Source organism: Solanum pennellii, chromosome 8 (assembly GCF_001406875.1).
Source record: "Solanum pennellii chromosome 8, SPENNV200".
NCBI classification, from domain to species: domain Eukaryota; kingdom Viridiplantae; phylum Streptophyta; class Magnoliopsida; order Solanales; family Solanaceae; genus Solanum; species Solanum pennellii.
The window spans coordinates 66,095,403-66,107,334 of record NC_028644.1 but is presented as its reverse complement, the minus strand read 5'-3'; the positions used below and the strand labels follow the sequence as shown (position 1 = coordinate 66,107,334).

At 31.5% G+C, this 11,932-nt stretch overlaps 1 protein-coding gene across 2 annotated transcripts; it reads left to right on the top strand.

The window, feature by feature from the left end:
* Positions 1–478: 478 nt before the first annotated feature.
* On the top strand, positions 479–7,177 carry LOC107026849 (calcineurin B-like protein 1). 2 transcript variants are annotated; one of them, XM_015227942.2, is made up of 9 exons: positions 479–674; positions 1,699–1,834; positions 2,543–2,625; positions 3,907–3,966; positions 4,250–4,358; positions 4,469–4,521; positions 6,346–6,426; positions 6,637–6,749; positions 6,826–7,177. In XM_015227942.2, the coding sequence occupies exons 2-9, from the start codon at positions 1,756–1,758 to the stop codon at positions 6,887–6,889; spliced, it is 642 nt and encodes a 213-aa protein (XP_015083428.1). In that variant the 5' UTR covers positions 479–674; positions 1,699–1,755; the 3' UTR covers positions 6,890–7,177. The 2 variants fall into 2 exon arrangements, with proteins under 2 accessions (XP_015083428.1, XP_015083427.1); XM_015227941.2 differs by having other exon boundaries at positions 1,694–1,834.
* Positions 7,178–11,932: the final 4,755 nt, after the last annotated feature.

Genomic DNA, 11,932 nt, shown 5'->3' with positions numbered 1-11,932 from the left:
TCATTAATAAAAAAAATTTGAATTCGAGTTTTGAGTATGAAGAAAATCATAATAAGAGCATTATTGTCAAAATGAGTCTTAATGTATGTGATTATAATGGCGTAACCCTTATGGTGATCAAAGTATTCAATTGAACACCTTTTATCGAGAAATAATATCATTTATACAAATAAAATAAACACGAAATAATTGATTAACATATTTTTCACATCTTAATATAACAAGTTGTCATAGCCCAATAGTTCGCCTCCTTGGAATGAGTCGGTGCTTGTGTAAATTTATTATTTACTTCTACACATCTTTCGTAAAATTCGTGACTCAGTATGTCACAATTTAATTGATCTTCAATACGGCTCAGGAAAAATAAAAAGCATTGTCCACGTGGAAAATCAATTTCAATTTCAATTCCACTCTCTTATAGGTGCGCGTGTTGACCACTTACCTCCACTAGTGTCTATTTCATTGTCCCTGTTTTCTTCAATCTCTCTCTTTTCAGTCTCCCTCAGCTTCTTCTTCTCCAAAAGAACAGCTTTTTTTTTTTCTCTGAGAACCAATCACAGCCGTTGATCATATCACCGGTGTAGATGTGTGTGTACATATAGATTACATATATATACACACATTTATTCATGGATTTATCAAAACCCCTTTGAAAGTTTGCATCTTTTTGTTTGGTATGTTTCCAACTTTCATTTTTTTTTCGATTTTTTTTTGTGTAATGTTTGTTTTGGGTATATGGATTTCTGAGGGTTACATTTTTTTTGGGGGAAAAAATTAAGGTTAGTGATGTGATTGAGCGAGAGAAACGATGGGAAGTACTGAAATTTATGACCCCCTTTTGGATTTGAGATCAAAATTGAAGCTTTCACACGTTAAAAATTTGATCTTTGCTTTTAATTTGTTAAGAATTTGAAGTATAGGTTTTCTTAAATTTCACTTGGGAGTGTTTTGGTGACCCTCTTGGTGGTGATGGTGGAGTAGTTTGTGTGTGGGTGGTGGTGGTTAGGGTTAAAAAGACTTTTGAATCTTGTGGGGTTAGACTAAAGATGCGTAGAATGTATTCAAATGTCTTTTTGTCATGTTGTTTTACACATGTTGCTTGGATAGTTAGAATTGAAGAGTTTTCAAAAAGAATAAACAGACTGAAAAGGAATGTAAGACGAATAAATTGAATCTCAGGGAGTAATTGTTTTGTACGTTGTGAGATTACATGGGGTATGTTGTTGTTGTTGTTATTTAACTTTTTATTGCTGAAGTCCACTGTTTGATTCTTGTCACTAGTTACAGGTTTTAGTTGTTAGTAGTTATTCTTAGTCTCCAGTTGCTGTTTTTTGTTATCTTTTCTTTCGGATTGAGTTTGCCATGTTCTGGTGGGTGATGATTTTTGGGAAATTACTAATTTTGCTGCTTAAAAAACAATTCATTGCTAAAACTCGGATCTTTATGAGGTATCAATGAGGTTGCGGAAGTGAGAAATATATGAGCTTGTATAGTATAGGACATTTGTCCACAGTTCAGTTACTTCTTATGTACAATATGTATGATTTGTATTGGCTCATTTTCTATCTTTGTTGTGGAGAGATAGGTCATATTGGATTTGCAGGAGTTAATGTTCTAATTTTTTTGTACAATGGTTTGTGATTTTGGTTCGTGTAATTTGTAACATTAAGATGGTTTTGATGGTCTATTGTAGTGAAGCTGGTTTCTAGGCGCTTGTCTGGTCGTGCTTCTTCTTCAGGCACCATTCTCCAGTAAATGGGCTGCTTTAATTCTAAGGTGAAAAAGCAGTTCCGTGGACACGAAGATCCTATTGCCCTTGCATCCCAAACAGCGTGTAAGTTACTAATTGATGCTTTAAGTGTGTACATATTATGTGATACATTTTGAACTTGTCTCCCCAATAAAGTGATGCATTGAATAAGCAGAGTGTTTCTGAATAGAAGTCTAAGTAATGATCTCAAGTTTCCTCTCCATTTTTAAGGTGCTATTACCATATTCTTTGTTTATGCGTTGTTTGGAGTGTCTGTAGTTTCCTCCTCGTATTGGAGGAGGCACGATTATTATAGCGTTCTCCTATCTTAAAGATCTGCAATAGTTTGAGCCTTGAGGTGTTTATATCCGTGGATGGTGAGATGAGTTTGTGAGCTTGATGACGAGGAAATACATGAAAGAAGACGCAGCATAACCGACCTAGAAAGATGAAAAATTTGAAGGAGATTTCACCTAAAATGTAAACACGGATGTCTTGTGATCTATGCAAAAGATTTCCTGTGTAGTTCTAAGAAATAGAACCAAAAGGTACTTGTTTTACAATCTTCCAGTGTGGGCTCTATCCTTAGGTTTGTTGTTTTTTTCTTACCATGTTATTTCATTTTTTTCCCTTGTTAATTTTAATTTTTAATTGCCTAAAGTCTGAGAGTTAAAACATTAGACAGTTGTAGCGCGTAGTGTGCTTACACAACTGGGATTCCTTTCTAGTATCCAACCCTCCTTCATTCCTTTCATTTATTGGTTTGACTTTCTCTTGTTTTCTGCTTTGCAGTTAGTGTTAGTGAAGTTGAAGCATTGTTTGAGCTGTTCAAGAGTATCAGTAGTTCGGTAATTGATGATGGGCTAATAAGCAAGGTAATTCTGCTAAACTGGTGAATCTAATCTTGTTGGTGGTTTTTAGTGAATCCTGGTGCATCCTTTCAGATGAGTTTCACAATTATTACTTTCATAACTTTGGCATGTGATTTCTGTGTCTCTATTCATCACATGGTCACTGTTACACAGTTCTCTTTTTTCTTTTCCGTCTTTGTAATTTATAGTTGATCACCGGAAGGGGTAGCTTTTGAAGATTTTTTGTATTGGTGACGATAAATTGAAATGCATTTTGTTATTTACGGGTATTCCAGAGCAAACATTTTTGATGGAAAAGCATTGAGAAAGTTTCCTTGGCAATGCCTAAATGGTCGTCCTGTTGTCTCTTATTGTCATTTTTCCCGGGCATGAGGTAAAAGTTATTACTTCCCTAGATATTTAGTTCGTAGTTCTTGTCACATCCCACACTTAAGGTTCTTGAGAAGGTATTTGCTAAAACCGTAGTTTAGTAGACAGCTGAACTTTCATACTTGGGCGTTGTTTGCCTGTCTTTTAGCAATACTACAATTCAGCATTACATTATGTCGCACAGTTCTCTTTGGAGGCAATCTAATTGTATAAATAGTGACAATGTTGTTATATTATTGCTTCGTTTTTCCTTTTAAATAAAAAAAGATCAATATAATTTTCTTTTCCTAGATATTGAGTTTCATGTGGTCTGTCATATTATACACCTTAAGGTCCTAAGAAATTGTACCTCTATTGGTGGGAAGTGGCACGTATACAATTGATTAGTCAAAGATATGCAGAAGTCTACTCAAATTCCATTGTTATTTAAAAAAGAAGGATCCTTGGAAGTTATAGAATATTTGCTTAAACTGCATGGTTGTAGTAGACTGAAGCGTCATTTATATTGGCGGTTTTTGGGTCAGTTTTCGCATACCTTTACTAATTCATTGGAAACCCTGTCTAGCCCACAAACACATGTTACTAGCATAATTCTGCGCACTAAGATTGGAGCAGGTGGGCTCACAAGTCTCACCTAGTATAGCAGGTAGGATTTGAACCTGGGACCTCCCAAGTTTTTGTGTCCATGCCTCCACCAATATGCTATCCATTTGGGGTTGGGGACATGGCTGAAGCATCATATATAGCTTTGTTGGCTGAAGCATCATATTATAGCTTTGTTTGCAAATCTTTTGGCTTGAAACAATATAACCGTGATATTACTGAACATGTATTATATATTTACTTTTGATGATTAATAATCAAAATATTAATATACTTCTTCTTATACGCTAAAAAATCATGGTGGATGTGCAGGAAGAATTTCAGTTGGCTTTATTCAAGAACAGAAAGAAAGAAAACCTTTTTGCCAATCGGGTAGGATACTTCATTGATTCTTTGCGTCAGTTCATTTTGATAAAATACTGGTTGATTAGCTCTCTATGAGACTTTTATCATCCTATATTACAGTTCAGGTATACATTTATTGTTATGCGTATAAGTTATAACAACAGCTGTAGTGATATCCAAATTCTGGTGATTATGGGATCACATGCAGAGTTGGCAACATATTATGTTAATGTATATTTTTGCATGACCAGCTACTAAATTTTATTGAATTATGGGATCCTAATTTTCCTTTGGAACTCTCTGCTCGTAGATTTTTGATCTCTTTGATGTGAAGCAAAAAGGGGTCATTGATTTTGGTGATTTCGTGAAGGGACTTCATGTCTTCCACCCAAATGCACCACAAGAAGAGAAAGTCAATTGTAAGTTAAAGAAAAGATTACTATATATTTGCCGGTTTGACGTGTTCAATTTACTGTATTATTAGCAGAAAAGTAGTCTTATTGAAACTCGAATTTTCTCTGCCGTGCAGTTTCGTTTAAGCTTTATGATCTAGATGGCACAGGGTTCATTGAGAGGCAAGAGGTATCTCATTATTTCCTTGCATACTTTCTCTTTTTTCTCTGTGGAAAAGCAACTTTATATAAGCATCTCATTATTGTTTGACTTGCTGAAGATTTGGAGTTGTATCTGTCATGTTGCCTAATTTCTTTATGGCACTGAATGTAGTGCTGTCCGCTGAAACGAATAAGATCCCTTTCATCTTATTTTGTCTAGAGAGCATAATGAATGCTCCCCAGTTTTTCTGCAGTTGATAGTTAAAAAGCCAAAAACTGGGGAATCTTAGTTGCTCAGTTAGTTGGTTTGCTAACTGACTTTCACCTGTTGGTGAGGGTTCAATGCCCACCTTGTAATCCCCTCCTCCATTCCCCTTCCCCTACCCCTATTTTATTCTTGAAATAAGCCAAAATTTTTCTTTCCTTTGGCACTTGTAACCATGGACAGTCACTTTAAGATATTTTATGACCAAACACAGGGTTGATTACGACTCACTTGTCCCTTTTCCACCAGAAAATGAGTATGAAGCTGTTAAGAGAAATAGAGCTTGAACCTTACTCAACCGGTATAGCTGGCTCAAGTGAGGTTGCCCATGACTATATAAAAGATACGACAACTTATGTCCTCAACTAATATGCGAGTCTGCATCGTTAGCCGCTTTTCAGCATTTCCTGCCTGAGTTGTTGACCATGACCTGACCTCACAGGGGAGGCCCCTTGTCGAGTGATTCTCCCCCAAAAAAGTCTACATGTGATGTTCCAAAAACAGAAACATGTGATTTATTAATTTTGAAGTCTACATGTGATGTTCCAAAAACAAACATGTGATTTATTAATTTTGAACTCATTGTTCGGTGTAACCGAGGAACGACTATCAACTAGTTTGAAAAGCTCTTCCATTTAGTAATGGAAGTTATCCGTTGTCACTTTCTAAGGGTATTGTAGAGAGGCATGTTACCAATTTTAAAATGGTTTGGTAGAGAGGCTAGAGAAGGTGGACAATCCTTCAGTGAAGGATTATCCCGCGCTAGCACATAACTGAACATGTGATCCAATAGATTAACCCAACATCATGGATGGTTATGGCATATTCAACTATGTGTGACTACCTAATCAAAGCTGTAGTTATTAGAGGGTCTACGTCTATTTACGTTATTATGTCTTCAAACATCCTCTCTTGTATATGCTTGATTCTTTTCAAAGGGCAATCACTGGATTTTTTTATTATTTTCATTGATAATGGGTGCTTGAAAGTGAGACATCTTATGACCTTTGCATGTTCTTATGCCATATTAAGAAACTTAATTCGGGCCTTGGGACTAACTGCAGCCACCAAACTAGCCCCAGACCTTATAAAGAAACTACAATTTGACACCCTTGATTAATGTAAGAAACTTTAACTGACACAGAGGCAATGATAGTATCAGAGGGCAACTTGATTTTTTCTTTCTAGGATAGAATACCATTCAATATTTACTCTTCCCTTCCGGGTCTATTTTCAGTTGCTTTCTGCCTTATATTTAGGTTGTAATATCACTCATACGAGATGCACTTATCAAAAAAGGAGTTGAAAACTTTTGTACAAGATTTTACTGAGGCATTTCCATCCATTTAAAGCTTGAATTCACTGAGTGGTTTGTTCGCCTAAATACAATCAGTAGCATTCCCGCCTTCCTCTCAAAATTCTTTGCAGCTATATAGGGACTCTGAAGCAGTAGGTTTCTGGTCTATTTACTTTTACCTTCTACGGTTGATGAAGGGTTATGCCAAGATCATACAATGCTATTACTAAATTTTTGTTTATAGTTTGATGTGTACAGGTGTTTTTAATCATCTGCAAAATATTTGGCAGGTTAAACAAATGTTGATTGCACTTCTATGCGAGTCTGAGATGAAGTTGGCTGATGAGACCATAGAGAGTATACTGGATAAGGTAATTCACAAAATTACTCGTTAAACTTCCACTGTCGTAGACAGCCATAGAAACCTATATCGTTCTGTCTTAGAAGAGGGCCCCGAGGTTAAGAGACCAATTCATTTTCCGTTACCAGGAGAGGGCAGTTCTCATTCATGGAACTGTTTCCTATCTTTTATCGTTCTCATGGAATTTTGAATAACCATAAATCGTTACCTCTATATGTAGACTTTTGTGGAAGCAGACTCAAATCAGGATGGGAAGATTGACAAATCCGAATGGCAGATTTTTGTGAGCCAAAATCCTTCACTACTAAAGATAATGACACTTCCCTATCTAAGGTAACCACAGTTTCTCAACATCAGGAATACATTGGCTGCTGATGTTATCGTCTGATGAGACTTATGTTTTCCGCAGGGATATTACAACTACTTTTCCTAGTTTCGTCTTCCATTCTGAAGTTGATGAAGTTGCTACATAACACTAGGAAAATGTAGTTCATTTTTTTTCTCTCTAGCTAATTCGACGTGTGAAATGTTGTTCGCGTTTTGGTCTTATCTTAGAGTTCAGGAAGTTGAGCTGATGATAATCCTAAAAAGTGTATATCACGTCGTGTAAAGAGGGTTCCACCTTCCTATTGCAGAGTGATTTTATCATTGCTAAACCTGCTCTGATAGATAGTGAGGTCACTATTAGATCTAGTTATTGTGTACTTTTTTTATCAATCAATCTTCTCCCTTTACATGCTATAATTGTAATGCATATGTTAAAGGTTGCCTTTTTGGACACAATCGATAAAATTGGAACGATACAGAGAAGATTACGTACAGTTCTTGTGCAAGGATATATCCAAATTTATGTCCCCATAGCAATCCTAGAATTAAATAAAGCCAACAACATAATTGAAATTTCTTTTTAATATTACTAGTAAAATTACGCGGGGGAATTTAATATCATAGAATTTATAAAATATTTTTTAAAACCTATCAGACATTAATATTAAAATACTATATTATTTTATATACAAGATTATGTAGTAACACATTAATAATGTAAAGGAAAATGAAATTGATTAGTTCTTATTATTTATCCTTAATAACATGTGCATAAAGTAATGGCCGTAAAAATACATATCAAGATTTGTAATATAAGCAGTGGTTTTCAGTGAGCTATTCAACAGGAACAACGTACATAAATATGTAAATTATGAGGAGGAGGATGCAGAAGACGATGAGGAGAAGGAGGTTTAGAATTTTCATTGTTTTATAATATAAGTAAATCTCTCTATTTATAGTCAACAATGGTAGTGTAAACAAATGTATATTGTACGTTATCGAAAATGTTACAAATATTTGGAAAAGTTGGAACACTTCAGGAAAGTCACAACCTTTCATAAAAGTTGAAACTATTAACTAAAATTGCAACTTTTCGTAAAAGTCACAACTTCTCATAAAAGTGACAACTCTTCATAAAGGTCGTAACTCTTCATAAAAGTCACAATTCTTCATTAAAGTCGCAACTCTTCATAAAAATCACAACTTTTTATGAAAGGGGAAAACTAGATTTAGAAATAAATAAATTGAAAAGGGAATTCTCTGATTTGTGGTGGCGCCATGTAGACAGGCCTAAGGTTTTCTTTTATATATATTTATGAGATTAATATACACGTACAAAGCTAGAAAAATAGAAATGGAAACAAACATCGAAATTCCACCCCAACAAAAAAAGAAAAAGACGAATCTATAAAATTTTGAATATGCTTTTATTATTTGTATAGATGAGAAGAAAATTAATCTCCTCTGAGTGATCTACTTTTTATCCTCCCTTTTATTTTTAAAAAATAATGATTTACTCTTCTTTAATATGTTTAAAAAAAGATCAATTTATTTATTTTTGCAACACCTTAATTACAGGCTTGCAGCTAGATCATAAGATTAGAAGTTATTTTAATTTATTTGACATAATTTTGATTTAAGATCATAAGATTGAAATTTTTTTTTTATTTTTTTAAATTTCATATCAAATCAAATTAGGACTTTCTTATTTAAACCAATGGAGTATATACATATGTATATATGTCTTTGGCTATAGTTGCATGCATGAAATTGACGTACATATATCAACAAGAGTTGTGGTGGAGTGGTAAGTACTCCTTTATCCTTAACCAAGAGGTTTCGGGTTTGAACTCCTTGAATACAGAGTCACCTTTCTTTTCAACGCAAATTCAATTTTAGTCGAACTTGAACGTAGATACCGAATATCGGGGCAGGAAACAAAAAAAGAAATTGAAGGACATATCAATCCTCATGTTGCACTATATTTAAATATTTCTCAGAAGTTGTAATTTTGGTTGCCACATTTCGAAAATAACATTTGTCAAAGTCTTGAGAACTATAGTTGATGTTTTCTTTTTTTTGTTAAATTATAGCTAATGTTAGTTGGTTAATAAAAGGCATCTGGTCCATTTAAAGGACACGCAATTCATTATGAGGGGATCATTTACAAGAAGAAAATAGGACAAAATAAAAAGGTTAATATTATATTTTTAGCGGGTCAAGTCATTAAAGTCGTTTAAATGATTATTTCTTTTTTATGTAAGATTGTAAATTCCATCTTATAAAATTTTAATAAAGACATCAATTTCCTCAAAAAAGTGAATATGGTGGTCAACAGTGGCGTATTCAGAAATTTTACGAAGGGTGTTAAAAAATGTCATAGCTTGTAAAAATAATTTAAAGAATGAGTGTACTTAAATTTTGTAGATCAAACTACATAACATTAATGATTAAATTTTTTAATTAAAATTAAAATGTACCAAAATTTTTAAAAATCACATTACATAATATTTAGTTTTAGTGTTCACGTTTATCTGATAGGAAGTGAATAAACAAAGAAAAAGAGAGATATTTCAGTTTAGAGTGAAATCACTTTTATGCTTCAACATTTCACAAACCTCTGATGACTAACAACGAGAAATGAAAAATAAATAATAGAATCAAACGAGTTAAATTAAAAGAGAATTTTTATAAAGTATTTTCACTTTTAGTAGCTTAATGGAATAAATAAATAAATAGGATTTGCTTGTTAACTTTTAAATTCTTTTAAATTTTATTTAAATTTTTAATGAAAAGAAAAAAAAGGATTTGCTTATTTACTTTAAATTAAATAATTATTTTTAAATTTTTATGAAAAGAAAAAAATCAAAACAAAATAACGAGAATCGAACCTACGCTGCAAGCTGTAAAGAACTTACTAAGAGTTGAACGACTGAAACCACTAAACTAGAAATTTTTTATTGTTTTTCAAGGGTGTCCAAAATGTGTTATTTAACCATTTAAATTATTATTTTTCTTATAAATACAATGTAATTTTCTGACGAAGGGTGTCCAATTGGACACCCTAGCCAAAGGGTAGCTACGCCCCTGATGGTCAAAGGTGAGGAGAAATGGTAAAATATGTCAGAATGACATAGTGAAACCTGACATGAGAGGTTTAAAATGAACAAAATTTAGTTGAAGTGTCTAAGTTAAAGTTGATATTAACATTGAATGTCTACCAATGAATTCAACCTCGTAAAGGAGTAGACATTTATGAATAAGTATATATTACTCTCTTTGTTCCAATTTATGTGGCACATATAGGATTTCAAAAATTAACTGTTTTTAATATGTATTTTAAATATATTAAGTAATTAATTATTATGTTCATAGTTTTTTAAACGTAATTTTTAAATAATATATGTTACTTCCCATGCTCCAATTTATGTGGCATTAATTAATAATTTTTTTGGAGTTGAGTTGTTTTTTTTTGTTAATTATTGTAAGTTATAATATTTTTTTCGTCAATTTCAAACAATATATGTGTATCATGTTACCCACTATATTCCATGTATAGAGAGATGAATAGTAGTTCTTTGTAATTATTTTCTAATTTAATATAACATTTAAAATATATTATTTGACAAATTACTACTTCCAGTCGAATTAACAATTTTTCTCCTTTTTTTTTAAAAAAATAGGACTTTAAATATGTAATTTAAAATTATTTTAATATTATTTATATTATATAAGACTATTAATTAAGTCTCTAATATTTGTAGTTATTTTATAAGTAATATAATAGCTAAAAATATATTATTAATAAGTATACCAATTTCATCTCGGATTGACAATTTTTCTAATTTGATTTTTTTAAAAAAAAGATATTCCACTTTAGATATGTAATTTAAAATTATAATTACTTTTCATAATGAAGAATGCACAAACATTACATGATAATTCCAACAATTTACTTTTGTATTATAGTGATAAATTATTATACCATAAGTATGAAAATACTTGACGCAATAATTCAAAATGAAATAGGGGAAGTAAATTAGTATAGGAAATAATTAGATACAAATGAGATTGTTTTTTCAAACAAGTTTTAGCTACAAATAAATAAGATAAGGACAAAAAGTTATTTATTTTGAACTCCGCAATGCATCAATATAATAGATCATTTATAAGAGAAACGTAATAATCTTGAAAGTTGAATATATATGTAAAAATTTAATAACTTTTTCAATGATGCAATAATTATTATGTAATTGCATTCATCAATGATTTCATTTTTGATTTGAATTGTTTGTTTATATATGTTATATATATTACTTGTTGCAATTTATGTTATTTAAAAATTTAGAATAATATATTATTTTATTAAATGAAGGATTTGATAAGAATAAAATTTTATATTACATGAAAATTATATAGATTATAGGGTGATAATTTGAAATAGGAAAATAAAATTTAAATACAAATCATAATATAATATTGAGAAAAGAAAAAAAATATCATTTTTTTAGAAAGTAAAAAATAGAGAATTGAGTTGAAGTTAATTATCTGAATTTTTTAAAAAAAATTCTATATTTGGAAAGTGAAATAGAAAACAGAATCGAAAAATACCGTAACATACAAAAATTTTAAGAAGCAAAAGCTAGTAAATACCAAACATACCCTTGTCATACGAGCTATATGGTGTTGGGATGAAAGAAACAGGTTGGTTGTCCCCCTAAAGTCAACCTAAAAGGTTGATTTTGTGTGTTTTACGCGTCATGTTTAAATCTCCGAAGTTTCCACAATTTTATGTGTAAGCACGAGCTCAATATATGTTAATACATTTGTTTTGATTTAAATATTTTGAATTATTAATTCTTATGATTTATAGTACTTTTTATGTAAATTTTAAATAATATATGTTATTTCTTGTCCTAATTATGTGAACACATACAAAATTTCGAGCTAAAATTTTAATATGTTATTAGAATATTTTACATAGTTAATTATCTTGTTTTATTTCTCTTTTGTAATTTTAAATAATAAATTTCACTTTCTGTAAATTCTAAAATTTGATCCAAGCTCCTCTTTTATTCCCTTTATCGTAATTTTTTTAAAAAAAGTTCCCTCCTTATAAATAATGAAATTTAACCCTAAGCTCCTCTTTTTCCCTCTTATTATATAGAATAGAAATATATATATATATA